At 37.0% G+C, this 24,990-nt stretch overlaps 1 protein-coding gene across 4 annotated transcripts in view; it reads left to right on the forward strand.

Annotated features, from left to right (window-relative positions):
- Fmr1 (synaptic functional regulator FMR1) overlaps nt 1–24,990 on the forward strand; it is a 244,039-nt gene that overhangs the window by 85,367 nt on the left and 133,682 nt on the right. For all 4 annotated transcript variants that reach the window (XM_076201990.1, XM_076201992.1, XM_076201991.1 and 1 more), the window contains exon 6: nt 11,734–11,881. In XM_076201990.1, coding sequence (XP_076058105.1) covers nt 11,734–11,881 — 148 coding nt within the window. The remainder of the gene's footprint in view (nt 1–11,733; nt 11,882–24,990) is intronic.

A 24,990-nucleotide genomic window follows, 5' to 3' on the forward strand; every position in this document is an offset into this window, starting at 1 on the left:
TCGTGCACCCACTCGTGCCTCATGACTCCTACATAGACATCATCGTACAGAAGTGGTCAAGTAATCCACCTGAAAATTGGAACTACTGGATATAATAAAAAAGACCTCATGGTGGCATATATACCCCCCCCCTAAAGACAATGAAGCTGAATATCTAGAAATGTTGTTAGACACAACTATTCACCTTTAGAAAACTATTGAACAAAGTAGCACTATAGTCCTTGTTGGAGATTTTAATACCAGTGAGGTCAACTGGGAGGAATGGCAAGTAAGTGGCAAAGCAGATTCCTGAGAAAATACCCTGTTAAGTGTAGCATTGGAGAACAAAATGAGTCAGTGGGTAACAGAAGTGACCAGGGTAAGAGAAGATGATGTTCTGAGCTGCTACTAATCAAAAAAGCCAGACATCATCATCTCCTTCAACTAACTTTACCCAATAGGAAATAGTGACCATGTCACTCAGCTGAAGGATGAAGAAATATGGTTAAGTAATGAAACACACAGGCAAGGAACATTGAATATTAGGAAAGCAGATTACTTAGGGTTGAAAAAATTCTTTGAAGAAGCAAATAGGGAGAATTCATAAATAACACAGGAATAAGGAGGAAATGAAAAATCTTTCTTGACATTACAGCCTGTGAGTGAATAAACATGTGCCAAAGATAATGAATGAAAATTCCCAATAGGTCTTCATGGAGGGGAGCAACATTTTTGGAAGGAAGCAAAGGGAGCAAAAATTAATACTTAGAAGATATGAATGTAGAAGTGAGGGAAGTGCTCATTCTTTTGGGATCATTGGATGTGACAAAAGCTTCAGGATCAGATGGGATTTCAAACAAGTTCCACAAGGTTCAGTATTCTTGCCAATAATGCTTCATGTCTATGTCAATGACGACATGATGGAAGGAACAAGCTATGCCAATATAATTTGCAAATGATACAAAAATCATGAGAAGAATGAAAAACTAGGAAGACTGTAGACTATTGCAAAAAAGATCTTGCCATTATTTTTACATGGAGCCAAGAATGGGTAATGAAGTTCATTACCATACAATGCAAAGTAATGAGAATGGGCAATAGTGGCAAAAAACCATCCTTAAACTATTCTTTGAGAAGAGAACCCATTACAAAAGTAAAAGAGGAAGATTTGGGAGTGTTGATAAAAAACAATCTGTCACCTGACAGACATATAAGCAGGAATGAGAGATGATGATAATTATGTTCCCTAGGCTGTCTGGTCAAGGAATCCCATCTCCCTGAAGAATGCCATGGCTGGGACGAAGTTTTTCCATAAATTCTGTACAGAGTATATATTGTGTTGTTGGCATGCATAATTGTGTACAGTGGAGTCCTCTATAATGTGTATAGGGTGAAGTGTTACATTCTGGACAAATACCTGTGATGTGTTCATCCATCTGCCCCTGGTAATTTAGAAGGGCTAGATGGTGGCCACACCTCATTCGGGTCAGGTGGACTCTGGCCTTTCAAGTGGGAGAGGATTCAGAGGGATGAATGTCAGGGTGTCTAGCATAGAATAGTGTTGTCTTTCAGTCTATTGATGGAAGAGTGAAAATATGATTATGAATGTGGTTTTAGAGGTGGAACTGGTGGTTGTGGAGAAAGAGAGGAAAGTTTGTGTGTGATATAGACATTGGATGTTGTTTTGATGTTTCTTGGCATATGTGGGTGTTCTGCCATGTGGTGTTGGTGGGCTGTGTTTGTGGAGGTATCACCAAATGTTTGTGTGACTTTCATGTTAACCTCTTCCATACAATGATGCCTTCAAAGGCATCATGAGGCATGAGTATACGAGGGTGCCGGTGTCAATGTCATGATTATATTTATTTTGTAGTTGTAGCTGAGTGACCCCTAAATTCTGCAAACTGGCTTAATCATGTCTTCTGTGTTTATTATTACACAGTGAAAGAGAATGAGTAATACAACAGTGACTTTATATTTTATAATGCGAATATTGTGATGCATCAATCATTCTACCTCAGGCATCCAGTGCTGTGTGCGAGAATTTGACCCATATTGAAGAGGTTAAGGTGATCCTTGATTTCAAGGACTTTCATTTCATGGTGTAAATGGTGTGTAGGTGTTGTATTCGTGCAGCCTGTAATTATCTTTAGGGCTTTGTTCTTTGTAGTCTGCAGGGTGTTGTGGTGTGTCTCGTGAAGTTAGAGGCCCATGCAGGGCACACATAATTCATCACTTAGTGTATATATTGTATACTGTAATTGTAGTTGTTCTGTGGCTCTGCATTTCAATTTATGTATGTAATTGTTATGTCAACTGCATAACAAAAGATTTGTATTTCTGGGGTGTGGGTATATTGTGCACGTACAGTATAGATTAAAGAGTGTGGGAGATAGGACGGAGCCGTGAGGTACTCAGTTCCTAAAGTTTCTGGTTTGCAGTGTTGGCTATTATATAATATATAGGCATTTCTGCCAACCAAATAATTGGCCTGCCATCTTTTGGTATTATAGTGCATGTCTGAATTGTATATATTTTTTTGAGAGACATGAAGGAGGATAGCATCAAAAACATTACCAATGTATAATATTATAAAAAGTTTTCTGTGTGGAGGCCTATTTGAATTGATGCTGTCAAAAACTCTGTCTAAGATCAATCAGAAGAGTGTAGAGTTTAATGGTCTAAAACAGTGCTGTGATTTGGCAAGGGGAATGTGATGTGGTGAGTTGTAGTACGAAGAGTTTTGTGATTTTAGAAGGGGTGCAGAGAAGTGTGATTGGGTGGTGTGATGCTGAAACTGTTGGGTCTTTGTTAGGTTTGGTGATTATGATCATTTTCCCATGTTTTTAGATGTTGAGTTGTTGTCATTCCATAGACCAGGCATGTCAAACTGGGAGTACCTCAAGGGTTAGTAACTTATGTTGTCTTGAGGGCGACACATAATTATTTACCAAATACAACTAATTTAAGTCATTTCATAGAATTTATTGCAGAATATTTTTGTTTCTTAGATATAGAAATGTGCAATGTTTTCACAACATGAATACAAAGTAAGAAGTGAATAAAAAAAGATTAAATGGCAACATATATATGCAGTGTCCAGCAGTATCAAATACACCGTTCATGAATTACAGTATTTTAAAGCTGAAATTCTCTTTGCTACTATTTAATAATTTCTAGTATTTTGTCTTAAGATTTGCCACCTCTTTTTACTAGCAATATTTGGTAGGTGTGACTGAAATGTCCGTGCAGTTCTTACTTTGATAAGAGATGACAAGTGTTGGTCAGTTTGACTTGTTCTCTGACAAGTGTTTGTTGATTTCATGAAAGAAATCAGTTGTTCATATACCAAAGGCTCTTCCAAGAGCGATTGATGTGCTGCAAGAGAAAGAGGAGTGGGTGGACTGCATGCACCTCCACCTAGAAAAGACATTTGATAAAGTATCTCACAATCAACTTATGTGGGGATTGGAGCATGTTGGAGGAAAGACTTTTTGAAGGAAAAATACATGAAGACAGTAGTAAACGATAAGATGTCAAGATGGAGAACAGTAACAAGCAGAGTTCCACAAGTTTCAGTGTTTGCAGCAATAATGTTCCTTGTCTATGTCAATGACATGATGGAAGGAACAACATCTATGCCAACATGTTTGCAGATATGCAAAAATCATGAGGAGAGGGAAAAAGAAGGAGGACAGTAGACTATTGCAAAAAGATCTAGACACTATTACTGCATGGAGCCAAGAATGGGAAATGAAGTTCAGTACTAAAAAATATAAAGTACTCGAAATGGGCAATGGTGGCAAGAGGCCATCCCTAAACTATTCCTTAGGAAGTGAGCCCATTATAGAAGCAAAAGAGGAGAAAGATTTGGGAGAATTGATAAAAGACAACCTTCTTTTGCACACCTTCCCAAACTCTGTCACTAACTTCCTCAATCCCTCCTCTGATCCTGCTACAAGCTCAGTGTTTTCAGCAAACAACAACTGGCTTATCTCCTACTTTTCTCCATTTTCTTTAACCATCTCCAATCTCTGACCCACTACCTTTGCATTCACATCTCACACCACCCCATCCATGTATAAATTGAACAGCCAGGGCGACATAACACATCCTTGATGAAGTCCCACCTTTACCTCAAACCACTCACTCCCTTTCTAATCCTAACACAAGCTCTACTCTCATAAAAACTCTTGACTGCTCTTAACCCCTTCCATACGGTGCCGCCTACGTAGGCGTCATGAGGAGCAAGTGGATTCGCGACGCTGCCATATCGGCGTCTTGATTATATTTATTGTAGTCGCCCCTGTGTTTTTACATTCTCCCAAATGTGCCTTGAATCCCATTCTCTGTGGTTTTCAAAATTCGAGGGTGAAAGAGAGAACGATCGATATAAGCGGTGACTATATTTTATGATGCGAGTATTATTACGACACGTCACGGCTGGCATTGGCTGCTGCCCGCGAGATTTAAGTCCGGAGTGAAGTGGTTAACAGCATTCCTCCTATCTCATATATCTGCAAAATCTCCCACAGTGCCTTCCTGTCTATCTTATCATAAGCCTTTTCCAGATCCATAAAAGCCCAAAATACATCCATACCTTTTCCCATAGCTTTCTCACATATCTGTCTTACCACAAAAACCTGATCTACACAACCCTTACCTGTCCTAAACCCACACTGTTCCTCACACATTACTCTGTCTGTTCTTCTCCTAATCCTCTCAATCATAAGCCTTCCCAACTACACTTAACCCCTTCCATACGGTGCCGCACACGTAGGCGTCATGAGGAGCAAGTGGATTCGCGACGCTGCCATATCGGCGTCTTGATTATATTTATTGTAGTCGCCCCTGTGTTTTTACATTCTCCCAAATGTGCCCTGAATCCCATTCTCTGTGGTTTTCAAAATTCGTGGGTGAAAGAGAGAACGATCGATATAAGCGGTGACTATGTTTTATGATGCGAGTATTATTACGACACGTCATACGGCTGGCATTGGCTGCTGCCCGCGAGATTTAAGTCCTGTACTGAAGTGGTTAACAAGCTGATCCCTCTGAAACTACTACATTCACACTTGTCCCCCTTTCCCTTGTAAAGTAGAACTATACAGGCACTCCTCTAGTCCTCCAGCACTCTACCCTCTCTTAACCCCTTCCATACGGTGCCGTATACGTAGGCGGCTTGAGGAGCAAGTGGATACGCGAGGCTGCCATATCGGCGTCTTGATTATATTTATTGTAGTTGCCCCTGCGTAATGACATACTCTCTAAACTGTCTTCATCACATTTTCTATGGTTATCAAAATTCACGGGTGAAAGAGAGAACGAACGATATAAGCGGTGACTACATTTTATGATGCGAGTATTATTACGACACATCGTACGTCTGGCAGCTAATGCTGCCCGCGAGATTTTGTCCCGGAGTGAAGAGGTTAAACAAACATTAAGTAACCTCACCAGCCAGTCCACCATCACTGTACCTCCTTTTTTCAGACATAATGCATAGCATCCATCCAACCCAGGTGCCTTACCTGCTCTCATCATCTTATCAGCTGCCTTCACTTCATCTTTCCTTATTTCTCCTCCATTTTCCTCATTCATCACTCTCATTTTCTTAGTGCTTCCCACTGCAATCACCTTTCCCTCCCAATCCTACTTCACATATAGCAACTCCCTAAAATACTCTGCCTACCTTCCTCTCACTGCCCTCTTTTCCATTATCATCTCTCCATCTGCACCTTTTACCTTTTCTTCTCTACTTGATTCTCCTCTTTCTCTCTTAATTTCTCTCCGAAACATTTTTTTATTTCTTTAAAAAATTTCTGTCATACTCTTTCCCCATTTCACATCTGCTCTCCTCTTTGTCTCGTTTATCTTACGGTGATAACTGTTTTTGAAACATCTTGCCATGTCTGTCCTGTGCCACCTCCTTCCATTCTCTTGGTTCTGTTCTGCATATCTGCACATCTTCAACGCATCTCCTCCAGTCTTTTCTAGGTTGTCTAAGTGGTCGTCTTCCATGCACTCCAGTATTAGTACTGGTAGTGAAATAAAAAATTGTTTGTTGACATGCCAACCAAAAAATATTCATGACAGCAATATATGTTGATACTCATTATAGGCAAAATTCTTGCTGAAAATAAATAGAAAACAGATCACACACTCTAGATAATTGCCCATACTACTCTACACATTATCCTTACACTATTGCCAAGTGAATGCTATTTTGTCAGTGACAATTGCTGTGGCCAGTACCTCATGTAAACCAGTATAAAAAAAAAAGAAAAGGGAAAGGCAAAAGCACATTTTCTTTAAAATAACAGATTTAATTTGAATTTGTAACATAAATGTTTTCAGTCAGTTAAGTATTAGAAAACACTTGAAGACACTCATGCAAACTTGCTTGAAGGACTTTGTTATTATTTTTCTTTGAAATGTCCTGCACGAGTCAGTGGTGTGCTGAGTAGTACATAGTTTGCTTCTGCATTGCATTGAATGATTTCATGAGTTTGGGAAAGTGTAGTGGATGCTGCAAATTATTATAGTTATATATTTTTATTTTATTTTATTTTTTTTTTCACAAATGTTAAAAAATCCTATATTGACACTGTTGGCAACAAGGTGCATGTTAATACCGGCACCATCGTTATTACTGTCAGTGGTTTATACTTATGTTGTGTACTATTAATAACCAAAAAAATAAAATTAGCAAATGGCAAACATACATCAAACTGAGAAATGAATATGTAGATATACACAGGGAGGAAAAGAGAAGCTAAGAAAGATATAATAGATAAATGCAAAGACCAACTTAAACTATTTTACAGATATTTAAATGATAAACTAAAAGACGAACACAAAATAGTTTAAACTGCACAAAGGATATAAAGAATATATAGATGATGTAGAAATGGCTGAAGTTATGATCAGGCATTTTAGGTCTGTATTTACAATTGAAAGTCACAAATTTGGGAGGAAGTACAGCAAAGAAGATCTCCCAAAATGAAAGAAATTGCGATGACACAGAAAGAAATAAGGGACCGAATAAAAAACCTTGTCGTCAAAAAGTCACATGGGCTGGATGGAAATGCAAATTGGATATTGAGTGTGTGTATGGATGAACTAACGGACAAAATAAACAAGATAATTGACTCCTCACTCAAAGAAGGAAAAGTACCATGAGATTGGAAAAATGCAAATATTATATCAATATATAAAGGAGACAAAGAAATTCCAACAAACCATAGACTGGTATCCCTTACAAGCACAGTAGCAGAAATATGCAAAAAGTTATTAGGAATAAAAGGATTAAACACTTGGAAGAAAACAAAATACTAAATCCCAAACAATTTGGTTTTAGAAGTGGAAGATCATGTACCACAAACTTAATATGATATTACTCAAGAATAATAGAAATAATACAAGAAAGAGATGAATGGGCAGATTGTGCTTTCTTGGACTTACAAAAGGCTTTTGACAAAGTACCACACAAAAAGCTAATAAGAAAAATTGAAACAGTAGGTGGAATACAAGGAAAGTTATTGGAATGGATGAAAGATTTCTTGAACAGGAAAAAAATGAGGGTGGTACTTGGAGACAAGAACTCATATTGGGAAGATATGATAAGTGGAGTCCCACAAGGCTCTGTATTGGCTCCGATAATGTTTACTATTTATGTAAATGACATGGATGAAGGTGTGGAATGTTATATGAACTTCTTTGCAGATGATGCAAAACTACTAAAGAGAGTAAGTACAGAGGAAGACTGCAAATCTTTTCAAGAAGACTTGGACAAAGTCTGGAAATGGAGTCAGAAGTGTGAAGTGAACTTCAACATTAAGAAATATAGCATAATGGAATTTGAAAAAAAGCAAAAATAGAATATCGTGTCAATATAAAATTGGTACAAAGAAAGTAAAAAAAGTAAACTTGGAGAGGGACCTAGGAGTAACTATCTCAGATGACATGACACCAAACATATCAACAAATTAGTTGGAGAAACTTTAACTTATCAAGATAAATGAAAGTAGCATTTGACTACATGGATGAAGAAGTGGTAAAGAAAATACTAGTAACACTGATAAGACCAAAATTAGAGTATGCTGTGACACTATAGACACCTAGTTCTAAAAAAAAAACGGAAACTAAAAAGAATTCAAAGAGCAATGACAAAGATGGCACCAACACTGTTCAATTTCACACATGAACAAAGATTGGATTAACTAAATCTACCAACCCTTGAACAAAGTGAAAGAGGTGATTTACTAACCATTTACAGAATTTTGAAAGGGGTGGAAATTCTTGATAGAGATGACTTACTAAAGTGGGACAGAAGAAAAACAAGAGGACCTGAGAAGAAACTTAAGAAGGACAGTTACAGAAGAGATCTGAAAAAGAATAGCTTCCCACACAGAGTGATAGATAGCTGGAACAAACTGAATGAGGAAACAGTGAGTGTTAAAACTATACAAGATTTTGAGAACAAACTGGATGCTGAAAGATACAAAAGCGGGTCGCTACAAGCATAGCTCTCTTCCTGTAAAATACAACTAGGTAAATGCACACACATAGTGGTGCCTTGACATACATGTGCCCCAACTTATGAGATTTCAGATACATGTTGTCACACATTCGATTTTTTGCTTTGAATTGCGAACACCCCAACACAACACCCGCCCAACTTCCGCAGCTCACACATGCATTCCACTTGTTTACCTTGCTGAAAAAGCATCTTATATGTTGTGCTCAAGTTTTGTGCTTATTTTTCATTTGTTTGATCAAATCTCTTTTTATAACCATGGGTCCTAAGAAAGTGAGTGGAAACAATAGTGCTGAGAAAAAGAAGAGGATGATGTCCATTGAATTAAAGCATGAAATTATAGAAAAACTTGAGGATGGTGCATGAGTAATGAACTTGGTGAGGCAGTACCAGTGTAGTACCTCTATGATATGCACCATACTAAAGCAGGAAGAGTCTGTAAATGCTATAATGCCAGCTAAGGGTGTTAAAATAATTTCTAAGCTCTGGACCTCAGTCCATGAAAAGGTGGAAATGGGTGAGAGTGAATTTTATGCCTTTGTTTTTGGCTACTTCCCTTGTAAATGGGAAAAAACAGCTGGTATATGTATGTATGCATGCATGCATGTGGAACAGGGCGGAGAGGGTCTGCTCCACAGAGACATAGCTGAAAGAGAGAAGAAGCAGGTTGAGGAGGGTATTCTGGGCTAACAGCTACCCGAATCAAGTAGTGAAAAGGTGGACGGTGCTGCAGAGAAGAAAAATAGACTGGGGCAAGACACGAACTGCCACAACCAGAATACCAGTCCCTTACGTGGGGGGTGTTTCAGAGGTCATAGTGAGGATACTGAATAAGGTCGGGGTGAGCGTTGCACACAAACCCAGTAACACGCTGCAAGGAGCTCTCACCTGGGTCAAGGATAAGGTGAGCAAGTTGAACCAGCCCAGGGTGGTGTACGTCAGTTGCTCCAATTGTACAGTGTGCTATGTGGGTGAAAAAGGAAAACAGGCTAGCACAAGACTTCAAGAACACTAAAGGGCAGTAAATAGAAAAGACCAGAGTTCAGCAGTATACAAATATAATGAACAGCACCAACACGAGTTTGACTGGCAGGGTGCAAAGGTACTCTACAAAAACAACAACAGGAAAGGAGGCAGACTGTTCTTGGAGGAGTGGTCCACTAATGAGGATAGCATAAATAGGTCCATAACACTCAATCCCATCTATGCAGGTGCAAAGAAGAGGTGGAAAAATGTCATGAACAACGACGGGGGGGAAATGTCCTCCCCCCTTTCTCCCTCCCTCCACCACCACGCGCTCTTGCCCAGCGCAGGTTGCCGTGTCCCTCCTGTGGACATGGTCACTCATATATTTAGACCATGTGATTTCTGTATTCCATTGTATCCCCTGAGGACTGGTCCCAGACAGGACTCGAAATGTCGGGAATAAATTACCTACTTCGGAGTCTGGTGTTTTCTACATTAACACCATTATGGTTCCTGGACTCCAGCTTTTTTTGTACATATATATACATATATATATATATATATATATATATATATATATGTTAATGTCAGGGTGAGTCATACTAATAGTGGAAAGATATTTCTTATAATTCAGTTTTTGAGGTGAGAGAATTCACAATTGGTTCAAAATCAACTTCAACTATCAAGTCAGGTATGGCATTCACCTCAAGGTTTCCCAGTTAAGGCACGTGTATTTTGAGAATTCTTAAGTCACCCCTATCTCCTGCCATCTCCCTTCCTTGCTCAACAGATATTCCCCTCTTGTTCAATGCCCCTTTCACCCCATCGATCAATCTCATCCTCAATTGTGTATATATATATATATATATATATATATATATATATATATATATATATATATATATATATATATATCCAAGAGTGACCACTGGGAAAGAAAAATAAACAAATTGCTTTTCTGTATTACATCTTCAGTAGTAAGGGGAAGAAGCTCTTGGTATATACATAGAATAAAGAGATCTTATGGTATGTCTTCTAAAGATGTCAGCCCTTGGTGATGCATCTCCAATTGGAAGTGAGGAAATTGAAGTTTGAATGTATTCACTGTCACCTTGAGTTTCACTTAGTGAAAATTCTACAACCCCATGGTGGCTGGCAGTGGTACTTGTGGCCATCTGCAGGTCTCCCCAGGAGGAAACTTTGGAATGTTGTTTGTGTTCCACCAATGCGGGATTGTTTCTATTTCACCAACTGAAAATGGTAGGGGAGGGAAGTAGTCATTAATTGTTGGTTCCACAGGAAGAAAATGCAAAAAATATAATTGAAATTGATATAGATCTTGGGTCTTGTCTGGAGTCTAAATGGCATCCCCTCAGGGCTGCACCTGATGGAGGTGAGAGGGTTAAGAAGTTTTGAAAATGGGAAGTTTTGTTGTCCATGTTGGAGCACTACTTCATGCTTCATTGGCCCCATGGGGTGTGAAGGGGAGTGGTAGGGAAATGGCTTTCTTTGACATCCCTCTTACAGGACCACCATTTAGAGGTAGCAGTTATCAGACCATGGATTGAATTGAAGAGGGTAAAGAATCATCACAAAATAGGTTTAGAGTCAGTGGAGCACTTAACATCAATCAGTCTATTGCCCCAGGTCTCTCTTGTAGGAGGCCCATGGAGCTCTTCATATGCCGAGATGTGTCAGAAACACAAAAGTGACATGTTCACTTGGTAAATTTGCAAAACAAAAATGAAAACCGTAAACATCAAAAGAGCAAGTGAAAAACAAAAATATTTTATTTCTAATTAAACTTACATTCAGATGGTATAGATATATCACAGTAAATGAGTGCAAGATTACATGAAATAGGTTTGGGAGATAGTATAAAAGAAAAATATATATAGGGTAATTTACTGAATACGAACTTTTGCATTGTTGTGTTTACAGATGTGATTGTTACTATTAATCTAATTTGTAAGTGTATATGCCAGCATTATTTCTCAAATTTTATTTCTTACAAAATCACACATACACACACACACACATATAATATGTATATATATATATATATATATATATTTATATATATATATTTTTTTATATATATATATATTTATATATATATATTTTATATATATATATATATATATATATATATATATATATATATATATATATACATATATATACATATATATGCACACTTATGTATATTTCTTTATTTTTATTTATTTATTTATTTTTTATCTTTATAGATTTACTGAAGAATTTCATGTTCGGGAAGACTTGATGGGTTTGGCTATTGGTGCTCATGGTGTTAACATACAGCAAGCAAGAAAAGTTGAGGGTGTCACCAATATTGAGTTAGAAGAAATTTCTTGCACATTTAAGATATATGGAGAGGTTGGTTGCATTTGAATTTTTTTATATTTAGATTTTGCATCAGTTGATTGTATTTTAGTAGGTGTTGGGTTGCCTGTGGTATCAATGAGGCAGGACACTGGAATAGTGGAAGAAAGATATTCTCCTTGACTGTATGTAAGGCAGCCTGTCATTGTGGGTATGTGTCATCAGTTGTTAATAACCTTTGTTGATATGCATGTTGTGATGACCACTTTCAAGTCTACATGGGTGTAGAGTATTCTGCTGAGCTGGGCCTCTTGATTCATGTATGGACAGTGGAAGGCAGCCAAGGATGCTATTGGATTTCAGTCTATCTAGAGCTCAATTTGCAGGTACTGTATGTATATTTGTTCCCTTAATGAGTAGTTTCCCTCCTGAAAAATACTCAAAATTAGAAAATTGTTGGTGTTCATTTCCCATTAAAGCCTTTGTAAATATATGTGGAGCACTAATACAAGAAACAAAATTACACCACTGTCCACACTGTCCACATTCACAGAATACACCATGGTCAAGTCCACTTACTACCAAGATGCCTTTCTCAAAAAAAAAAAAAAAAAAAAAAAAAAGTCACTAATAAACACCTCAATAGAAATACCATATATGCAAGCGTCAAAGATGCTCAGCTTTGAAGATGCACTCTAATTTTGACTTTCATAATTTTGGAGAAAAACATATATATACATATGTATATATGTAATATATATAAATATATATTTATTTATAAATATATTTTGTAGGTGGCTTTGTGATATGTAAAGCTGCTTGACCATATATTATTATTATTTATTTTCACTGAATTATTTCTTTTTATCTATTTATTCATTTCTATCTTGTTATATTGCGACATAAATTAGCACCAAAGTTACTGGTATAATTAGCTGCTTCTTATTGCAAAATAAGATTAGAAACTCAACACACTGTTATATAATATCACAAATGAGAAAAACACAGTTCATTTATATATTGTACATCATTAGATATATTGTACATAATTTATATATCGTACATTATTATTGTACATAATTTATATATCGTACATCATTATTGTACATCCAGGAGGAGCCAAGATAAGAGGGAGAGCAAGGGTTCAATGGGAGTGGAATATGTGGGGATGGAATGGGTGGGAGTGGATTTTATGCCTTTGTTTTTGGTGACTTCCCTTGTAAGGGGGAAAAAGTCGGTGGTATATGTATATATGTATGTACATCATTAGCACTTGTCATAACACTATTACTGTTTACAGGGCAAGTAATTTCAGTCTTCAAATCCTGAATACTAACCACTTTCATCATCATCATCAAAACCAAAATATTTACTGTTTTTGTACATATCACTGATGTCCCTGACAGCATCAAGGTCATCAGTTGTGTTTGAAGAATCACTGACTTCAAAAAGAATGTCATCTTCAGAATCATCTAACACATTACTGATTTTAGAGACAAAAAAAAAAAAAAAAAAAAAAATCACTATGGTGGGCAAGTATATTTGCAATGCTATTTGATCAAATTTGCATTGCACATGAGGCATAAAATTAAGGTCATTTGAATTACTGCTACTGTAGGCTCTCCCCACCTCAGAAGGCACTGTTGAAAATGAGAAAACACAGCTATTATAGGTCATTACAGGATATGTATAAGCATTAAACATCCAAATGAACTTTTGATTATTGGTATGTACAGCAACCTCTTTATTCATTATTATTCCCTTGTTTATTTATAATTCCATACTATACATAATTTATATACTTCTTAAGAGGTGATATACAGGAGTTTACATACATATACCAAGGCTTCTTCCCCCTTACAAGGGGGGTAGCCAAAAAGAAAAAGGCATAAAATCATTCCCACCCATTCCATCCCTGAATACACTCCACACCCCTCCACCCTCCCTCTTATCTGAGCACCTCCTGAATGACGGGTCATCCCTGCACCTTGTCCACTGCCCTGGGTCAGAAGCAGTGTTGCAAGACACAGCACATCCACAGCAAGGCCGCTTCATTAAATTGGCGACCCCCCCCTCTCCGTCCCCCCATTGCATAAAATGAGAGGACGGGGAGAAATCCCTTCGGGCTGCGTCAAATTTTGCTCACACATACTACCTCACCCCCCATCCCCCCGCCCATTCCACCTCATGCAATCACAACATCATCCATATACAACCATCTCCAGGAGTTTAGGTGACTAATATTGATTACCTTAGGAGTTGCAATAGGCCTATGAGAAACATTGCCTTCTGCAGTGAGGTCAACTGGGGAGAATGGGGAGCAAGTGGCAAAGCAGATTCCTGGAGAAATACCCTCTTGAACATAGTAATGGAGAACACAATGACTCATTGGTTAAAGGAAGTGACTCGGGTAAAAGGAGATGACACTCCTACAAGATTGGATCTGTTACTAACCAAAGAGCCAGACATCATCATCAGTTCCTTGAACTACCTTTGCCCAATAGGAAAAAGTGACCAACTGAATTTCAGCTGGAGGATGAGGAGGAAAGAGAGCCAAGGAATGAATAACACAGAGAAGGGAGACTCAATTTTAGGAAAGCAGATTGCTTAGGGTTGAAAAAATTCTTTGAAGAAACAAACTGGGAGGAATTCATGAATACCACAGGAATAAGGAGGAAATGGGAAATCTTTCTTAATGCTTACAACAGGGGAGTGAAACATGTACCAAAGACTAGAGAAAGGAAGAAGCAATAATAAAAAAAAAAAAAAAAAAAAAAAAAAAAAAAGAAAAAATTACAAACAAGCTGGTAATGACTATACAAGAATTCGAAGGAAGAAAGCAATTTTGAAAGAGGTATAGTATATAAATGCAAAGATGAACTGAAACTCTACAGATTTACATACATATACCAAGGCTTTTTCCCCCTTCCAAGGGAGGTAGCCAAAAAGGGAAAGGCATAAAAACACTCCCACCCATTTCATCCCTAGATACACTCCACACCCCTCCCACCCTCCCTCTCATCTGAGCACCTCCTGGATGACGGGTCATCCCTGCACCCTGCCCACCGCCCTGGGTCAGAAGCAGTGTCGCAAGACACAGTACATCCACAGCAAGGCCGCCTCATTTAATCGGCGACCCCCCCTCTCCGTCCCCCTCTGCATATAAGGCGAGGACGGGGAGAAATCCCTTCGGGCTGCGTCAAAATTTACTCACACATACTACCCCGGCCCCCACCCCCCCGCCTATTCCTCCTCATGCAGTCACAACATCATCCATATACAACCATTCTCCACTCACCTCTGTCTTCCGTCCTCTCCCTTCCTTCCTCAACAGACATTCCCCTCTTCCCCAAAGCCCCCTTCACCCCATCCATCCACCTCATCCTAGGACGTCCCCTCATGTTCACTCCCTCCACATCTGCCTTCCATACCTCTTTTACTAGTCTTTCTTCACTCATTCTTTCCATGTGTCCAAACCATCCTAATATTCTTTCATCAACCCTATCTCCCAAATCCTTTTTCACCCCTGTTCTCCTCCTCACCTCCTCATTTCTCACTCTATCCAGCCTAGTAACCCCCACCATACTTCTCAGACACCTCATCTCAAACACATTCAAACTCCTTCTCTCTTCTTCTCTTATATTCCACGTTTCTGCCCCATACAGTGCTGTTGGCACAATCACTCCTTCATACAGTCTCCTCTTCGCATCCATTCCCAAATGTCTATTCCTCATTACACTCTTTAAACCACCAAGGCATTTACTCGCTTCTCTCAATCTACATTCTACCTCCACCTTCACTCCACCTTTTCCTGCTACACTTGCACCCAAGTATCTAAAACTATCCACTTCCTCCAGTCGCTCTCCCTTAATGTTCACTTCCAGTCTACTGCCACTTTCACCCCTTGTACATCTCATCACCTTACTTTTACCCACATTTATCTTTAGCTTTCTTCTATCACATACTCTCCCAAACTCTGCCACCAGCTTCCTCAATCCCTCCTCTGACCCTGCCACAAGCGCAGTGTCTACAGATTTATAAATGGTAAATTGAAACACATGGAAGAAATCACCAACAGTGGTTGGTGAGGTCTTTGAAGAAGCCTCAGCTCAGACAGAAATAACGAATGAAGGTTTCCATTTGGTCTTCACAAAAAATTGCAGATTTTTTTTTTAGAAAAGTGAGAGTAGCAAAAATTAAGGTAAGGGGATTAGGATCATTGGATGTGACAAAAGTTTCAGGACCTGATGGGATCTCAAATTGAATATGTAAAGAATGTAGGGAACAACTAGCAGACAAGATTCTCTTTTTTTTATTATTATGTTCATTGAATAAAGGCTTTATGCTACTTGATTGGAAAAGGGCAAACATAGTGCCAATTCACAAAGATGGAAACAAGAAGACACCCCTGAATTTTAGATTAGTGGAGAGTGCTGGACTTGAGGCTGAAAAAATGTTATATCAAAATGGAATGTGGGAAAATATATATATATATATATATATATATATATATATATATATATATATATATATATATATATATCAGGACGTTATAAAATTGGTGAAAAAGAAGTAAAGAAAGAGGGATCTGAAAAAGACCTGGGGGTGATCATCACAAAAGATATGGTAAAGAACATACTAGTCACATTGATAAGGCCTAAATTGGAGTATGCAGCAATACTATGGTCACCCAGTACAAAAAAGAATATTAAGAAGATTGAGAGAATCCAGAGAGCAGCTGTGAAGATGGCCCCAGAACTAACAAAACTCTCATATGAAGAAAGATTGTTAAAACTGGAGTTGCCAACTCTGGAACAAAGAAGAAAAAGAGGTGACTTGCTGACCATTTACAGAATTATGAAAGGCATGGAAATCCTTGATAGAGAAGACTTACTAAATTGGGGTAACAGAAACAAGAGGACATGGAAAGAAACTTAAAAAAGACAATTATAGAAGAGACCTGAAAAAGAACAGCTTTCCTTACCGAGTGGTGGATGTAAGGAACACAATAGATGAAAGAACAGGTACACAAAAACAACACAAGAATTTAAGAGCAAACTAGATATGGAGAGATACAAAGACAGGACACCACGAGCATAGCTCCACTTCCTGCAAGATAACTAGGTAAATACAGGAAACCAAAAACAAGGAGGAAAAAGAAAAAAGTAATGTATACCAACACAGATGGTCTGATTTCAGGATTAAATTGAATTATTATCTAGCGGAAGGAAAACCAGATATAATGGGAATTGTGGAGATGAAATTAAAAGGTCCACTACCACCAAATAGTGTTGGACAAGGTTTATATAATCACTGGATAAAAAATAGGAAAAACAGGGTGGAGGAGTCATGTTTTTGACTAAGAAGGGCTTAAATGTGACAAAGATCACAGAAGGAAATAATAATGTGGAATTGATTATGATAAAAGTTGAAAATAGTGACATGAAAAGTAGAAAATTTGTGGTGATATATGTGCCCCCAAAAACACATTTTTGGAAAGAGAGTGACCATTCCAAAATGTTGGACGATGCAAGGCATACATTGAATGAAATACTGAAAGATTGAGGAAATTTAGTAATTGTGGGTGACTTTAAAGAAGTATGTTGGGAGATGACCGTGAAGAGTGGAGAGGACCTTTGGGGAAACATACAACTGGATATGACCATTGAATAAACAATGACTCAGTGGGTAAAAGAGAACACCAGATATAGAAATAATGAAGAATTGTCAAGACTAGATTTCATATTTATGTCAGAGCCTGAAATTGTGGATAAAATGGAATACAAAACACCAATTGGGAAGAGTGACCATGTAGTACTTGAGCTCAAACTAAAAGAGGAAATATGTTTGGGAAGAAATGAGAAACATAGAAAAGGAAGACTAATGTATAACAAAACAGATATTGGAAAACTCGGAAAATCCTTTCAAAAAAGTGATATGGGAAAACTTTTTTAATGAAGAAACACAGGTGGAAGAGAAATGGATGGTATTAAAAGAAATCTGTAATGAAGGAGTGGATAAATATGCACCAAAATAAAAAAAATAGAAAAAGGTGTATTTTAAGTGCTGGTATAACAAAAAATGTATTGAGGAAAAAAAAAAAGAGGCAATGCTTGGAAAAGAAGGAATAAAGAAAAAGTCTGGAAAGTGGCAAATGTATATCAAACTAAGAAATGAATATTTAAAAATATGCAGGGAAGAAAAAAACTATGAAAAAGACGTAATAGACAAATGTAAAGATCAACCTAAATTACTCCACAGGTAAACTAAAAAATGAACTGAAAATAGTAAAACTAGTCAAGGGAACATAGAATATACAGAAGATTTAGAAATGACTGAAATTATGTACAAACATTTCAAATCTGTGTTCACTAAAGAAAACATACACAATTGGGATGAAGGAAGGGGAGAAAGATCCCTCCCAGTGAGAGAAATAATTGTGACACAGAAAAAATAAGGGACCAAATAATGAACCTTAATGTTGGAAAATCACACAGCCCAGATGGAATTGCAAACTGAATACTCTAAAAGAATGTATAGATGAAGTAACGGACAAAATATACATATAATAGATTGCTCACTCAAAGAAGGAAAAGTACCGCCACACTGGAATGACAACATTGTGCCAACACATAAAGGGGGAAACAAGGAAGACCCAGCAAACTATAGACCAGTCTCCCTTACAAGTATAATAGCTAAAATTTGTGATAAGGTTATCAAAAGAAGATGGACTAAATATGTACAAGAGAACAGTATACTAAATTCAAAACAATTTGGTTTTAGACAGGGAAGATCATGTGCCACAAATTTGATCTGTTTCTATTCAAGGTTAATAGATATAATGCAAGAAAGGGACAGATGGGCAGACTGTGCTTTCCTGGACTTACAAAAGGCATTTGATAAAGTACCACACAAAAAACTATTAAGAAAACTCGAAATAACAGGATGTGTACATGGGAAATTATTTAAATAGAATGAAGATATCTTGTATGGGAGAAAAATGAGTGGTGCTCAAAGATAAAAACTCTACTTGGGAAGAAATGATAAGTGGAGTCCCACAGGGTTCAGTATCAGCTCCAATAATGTTTGCTTTATACATAAATGACATGGATGAAGGTGTAGAATGTTACATGAAGTTCTTTGCAGAAGACACAAAAATACTTAAGAAAGTAAATATGGAAAAATATTGTGAATCGTTGCAGAGACCTGGACAAGGTCTCAGAATGGAGTCAAAAGTGGAAAGTGAACTTCAACATTACGAAATGTATAATGGAATTTGGAAAAAAAAAAGAATATCAGGAGAATATAAAATCAGTGCAAAAGAAGTAAGAAAGTTGGTTCCATAAAGGAACTAGGAGTAATTATCACCAAAGACATGTCCCCAGACAAGCAGATAAACAAAATAGTCTGAGAAACCTACAATTTACTAAGATCAATAAAGGTGGCTTTTAATTAATTGGATGAGATAATGGTAAAAAAAATACTAGTCACACTGATAAAACCAAGATTGGAGTATGCAGTGAGTAAGTACCACTTGCCACCTCTCTTCCCCTCAGACTCCAAAACATAATCGCAGTTTGCACAATAAAACAGAGCCAACACAACCAGTGTTTTTGTCAGCCTCACACCTGCTCGTGCTACTCTACCATAGATGAATGGATGATGAAAATACTCAACAAAACCCGGATACATCCAAGACTGGAATATACATCAGTAATAGGGTCCCCACACAGAGTGAAGGATATAAGCATGATTGAGAGAATACAAAGGGTACCAACAAAACTGGTCCCCAGGTTGTCAGATAAACCATATGAAGAAAGACTAAAAGTACTGGGTCTGCCAACTTTAAAAGATCGAAGAGAAAGAGGTGATATAGTATTCAGGTCATTGATGAGGATAGATTGCATCAATAGAGATCTCCTGATTAAAGATGGGGGGGGGGCTTTAAGAGGTCATGGGAGTAAATTAAGAAAGATCACATGTCAAAAGGATGTGAAGAAATAAAGTTTTCCATATAGATTCATAAATACGTGGAATAGCTTAGAAAGTGATATAGCCCAGGTGCAACAATTCATGAATTCAAATCTAAATATGATAATTGGAAATCAAGGATATAAATTATGTTGTTACTGTACATGAACTTGAGTCTAGGTATGTTAGAAAATTAGAGAATAGGAGACAAAACCCAATGGCTGTTACTCCTTTCCTGTATACTACAATTAGGTAAATGCAAACACATCCTGATATGTCAAAGACTAGAATATATGTCAGTAGCATGGTCCCCACACAGAGTGGAGGATATAAGCAAAATCGAGAGAATGCAAAGGGCACTATTCAGGTCACTAATGGGGATAGATTGAATTGACTGAAAAGATCTCCTGATTAACCACTTCAGTACGGGACTTAAATCTCGCGGGCAGCAGCCAATGCCAGCCGTATGACGTAACGTAATAATATTCGCATCATAAAATATAGTCACCGCATATATCGATCGTTCTCTCTTTCACCCGCGAATTTTGAAAACCACAGAGAATGGGATTCAGGGCGCATTTGGGAGAATGTAAAAACACAGGGGCGACTACAATAAATATAATCAAGACGCCGATATGGCAGCGTCGCGAATCCACTTGATCCTCATGACGCCTACGTGTGCGGCACCGTATGGAAGGGGTTAAAGATAGGAAAACTGTAAGAGGTCATGGGAGTTAATTAAGTAAGACCACATGTCTAAAGGACGTGAAGAAATAGTTTTCCATATAGATGCATAAATACTTGGAACAGCTTAGGAAGTGATATAGCCCAACCTCAAACAATACATAAGTTCAAACCAAAATATGATAATTGGAAATCAAAGATATAGATTAAATTGGAACTGTACGTGAATGTGAGGCTAGGTATGATAAAAAAATTAGAGAATAGGAGACAGGACCCGAGTGTTGCTCATTTCCTGTATTATACAGTTAGGTAAGTACTACATAGTAGAATTCCCACACATGCTAAGAAACATCAAAACAACATCCAAGTAACTATATCACACAGATATTCTCTTCTCTTTCTTCACAACCACCAACCATTGGACACCAACCTCCAGAAGCATATTCATAATCATATTGCTCACTGCTCTTTCAACAAACTGAGTCAATACATGGTTGCATACCAGACCCCGATATCCATCCCTCTGAATCCTCTTAACCCATACTATACAACACATTATGGAAGACTGCATAGTACACAATCATGCATGCCAACAACACATTGATCGAACCATGGACTGGAATGGACGTCTAAAGTGAGCTCTGAAATGCAACGCTTTTTTGATCAATTTTGAGGAAACCCCTAGTTTTGTTTATGCAATAGGTAGCTGTTTTATTGAGTGACTAAAATGATGAAATAGAGTAATTTTATTTAGTGAATAACACACAAAATGGAGAACAATGAAGAAGAAAGGAAAAAATATAGTGAACCAATAAAGAGAAGACTGGATGCAAGCAGAGTGGAATCACCATTAGGAGTCATACCAGAAGAGTTGCATCATTGAAACACCAAAAATAAACCAAAGGTTAGATAACACTGCTTTTCCTGGGTTTGCAAAAGAAAGTTGAATACTTGGTAAAGGTTTAGAATGGGAGAGAGAATCATTGTATAGAAATATCTAAAGAAATCAGGAGATTACAGAATTAATAAATGAAATTGTAGATCTGAAAGCTGAATACAGGGCAGTGTATAGAGAAATGAACCAGTTAAAACTTTAAAATGCTGAAACCAACAGAGAGCTTAACAATCTAAAAAAGTAATTAATCATAGTCAAAAGTGAGAACGAAAGAATGAAAAATGAAGATACAAACAAAAACGAGGCTTTGAAAAAAGGAGTAAAAGAAATACAAGGAGTGACTGAGAAAGTGGGAGAAACTATGAGAGACAAATCTCCAAGAAAAAAAAAAATAATGGAAAGTGGAACAAGAAAATGAAAAATAACTTTTAAAGAAATAGTACAGCAACAAGTGGAAGAGAATGCTAAAGAAACAGTTATTAAAGTAATTAAGGAGAAAGAGAATTGGGTCAGAGACACAGTGGATAAAAAAAGTGCATAGTAGTTTATGGTATTAAAGAAAAACATAATGTAGCTAGGTACCTAAGAGAAAAAGAGGCAAAAGAAAATTGCAAAAGAAATTCTGAAAGAGATACAAGAGGGGCAAGAAATAGACAAAGAAATAGAAGTGCATAGAATGGGACCATACTCTAAAGAAAAAAGTAGACCACTAAAAACTAAACTAAGATCTCAACTGGTAGTGGAAGAAGTACTATCTAAAACAGCAAAGTTAACAAAAAGTGAAATTACAAAAATGTATGGATAAAGAAATGAGTGATGAGGAAAAAGAGAAGGAAAAGACACTAAGTATTGAAGCAAATGAAAAAAAAAAACAAGAAAAGAACATAGATTGAAAAAAAAATTGGACCAGAGGCTGAGAAAATGGTATTAAAAAAAAAAAATAATAATAATAATATTAATAATAATAATAATAATAATAATGTCCACCAACATTGATGGCATGATTTCAGGATTAAATTAATTAAACATCTGGAGGAAGAAAAACCAGATATAATGGGAATTGTAGAGATAAAATCAATAGGCCTACCACTATGTACCGTAATACTGTGGGATAAGGCCTATATAATTATTGGATTAAAAAAAAAAAAAAAATTGAAACAAATGGGGTGGAGTCATGTTTTTGACTAAAAAAATTTAAAGGTGACAAAGACAACAATGAAATAATAATGAAGAATTGATTATGATAAATGTTGAAAACAGTGACATGAAAATTAGTAAATGTGCAGTAATACATGTGCCTCCAAAAACATATTCTTGGACTGAGAGTGACCACTCCAAAATGCTGGAAGACACAAAGCAGGCATTCAATGAATTACTAAGAGAAGGAGGAAACATAATCATGGGTGACTTTAACCACTTCCATATGGTGACGCCTACGTAGGCGTCATGAGGAGCAAGTGGGTACGCGATGATGCCGACGTCGGCGTCTTGATTATACCTATTGTAGTCGTACCTACGTAACCTCCATTCTCTCTAAACTGGCTTCATCATATTTTCTATGGTTATCAAAATTCATGGGTGAAAGAGAATGAACGATTGAGCACTGACTTTATTTTTTATAATGCGATTATTATGACGCAACATTGCACATCGGGCAGCTAATGCTGCCAGACGTGCGATGTGCCCCGGAGTGAAGTGGTTAACTCCAAAGAAATATGTTGGGAAGAGATGACGGTGAAAGGTGGAGAGGGCCTTTGGGGAAATATAGTACTGAATATGACCATTGAATACACAATGACTCAGTGGCTAAAGGAGAATACCAGATATAGAAACAATGAAGAACCATCAAGACTAGACTTGATATTTATATCAGAGCCTGAAATTGTGGATAAAATGGAGAACAAGACACCAGTTGGGAAGAGTGACCACATATTAATAGAGTTCAAACTAAAAGAGGAAATTTATTTGGGGAGAAATGAGAAATGCAGAAAAGGAAGACTAATATATAACAAAAAGGATTTTGAGAAACTCGGAAATTTATTTCAAAAAGTGAATTGGGAAAACTTCTTTAATGAAGAAACAAAGATGGAAGAGAAATGGAATATATTTAAAGAGATAAAGAAAGAATAGATAAATGCGTATAAAAAAAAAGCAGGAAAGGGTGCACATTAAGTGCTGGTATAACAAAAAATGTAGTGAGGCAAAAGAGAGAAGAGACAAAGCTGGGAAAAAAAAAAAAAAAAAAAAAGATAAGTGGCATATATATATCAAACTGAGAAATGAATATATGAAAATATGCAAAGAAAAATTAAACCAAGAAAGACATAATAGATCAATGTAAGGATCAACCTAGATTACTTAACAGGTATATGAATGGTAAATTGAAAAATAAACAAGAAATAGTGAAACTGCATTAAGGAAATGAGAAATATAGAAATGGCGGAGGTTATGAACATTTTAAATCTGTATTCACAATAGAAAATGCACATAATTTGGAAGAAGAAAAGGTAGTAAGATTGCCCCCAATGAAATAAATAAATGTAACAGAAAAAGAAATAAGGGGCCAAATAATAAACCTTGATGTCAGGAAATCACATGGTCAGGCCAGAATTGCAAATTGGATACTAAATGTACAGATGAGCTAGTGGTCAAGATACATATAATAATAGATTGCTCATTCAAGGAAGGAAAGGTACTTCAAGATTGGAAAAATGCAAATATTGTACCAATATATAAAGGGGGAGGTAAGGAAGACTCAACAAACTATAGACCATTCTCCCTTACAAGCTCAACAGCTAAAATATATGAAAAAGTTATCAGAAGTAGATGGATTAAACATCTGGAAGAAAATAAGTTACTGAATCCAGAACAATTTGGCTTTAGACAGGGAAGATTTTGTCTCACCAACTTGATTTGTTTTTATTCAAGGCTAATAGACATAATACAAGAAAGGGATGGATGGGCTGATTGTGCTTTTCTAGATTTACAAAAGGCATTTGATAAGGTACCACACAAAAAACTAATAAGAAAACTTGAAACAACAGGAGGTGTACAAGGAAAGTTAATGAAATGGATGGAAGATTTCTTGAATGGGAGAAAAATGAGGGTGGTAGTTAGAGACAAAAACTCGACCTGGGAAGAAATGATAAGTGGAGTCCCACAAGGTTCTGTACTAGCTCCGATAATGTTTGCCATATATATAAATGATATGGATGAAGGTCTTGGATGTTACATGAACTTCTTTGCAGATAACACAAAACTAATAAAGAAAATAAGTACAGAGAAAAACTGTGAATCACTTCAGAGAGATCTGGACAAAATCTGGAAATGGAACCAAAAGTGGGAAGTGAACTTCAACATCAAGAAATGCAGTATAATGGAGTTTGGAAAAAGTAAAAAGTAAATATTAGGGCAATATAAGTGTACAAAAAAAAGTAAAAAAGTTAGCTTGGAAAAGGACCTAGGAGTAATTATTAGCAAAGACATGTCACCAGACAAGCATATAAACAAAATAGTCGGAGAAACCTATAATTTACTAAGATCAATAAATGTGGCTTTTAACCACATGGATGAGGAAATGGTAAAGAAAATATTAATCATGCTGATGAGACCA

This window comes from Oratosquilla oratoria, chromosome 18 (genome assembly GCF_046742065.1).
Source record: "Oratosquilla oratoria isolate Oo_2021 chromosome 18, ASM4674206v1, whole genome shotgun sequence".
Taxonomy (NCBI): domain Eukaryota; kingdom Metazoa; phylum Arthropoda; class Malacostraca; order Stomatopoda; family Squillidae; genus Oratosquilla; species Oratosquilla oratoria.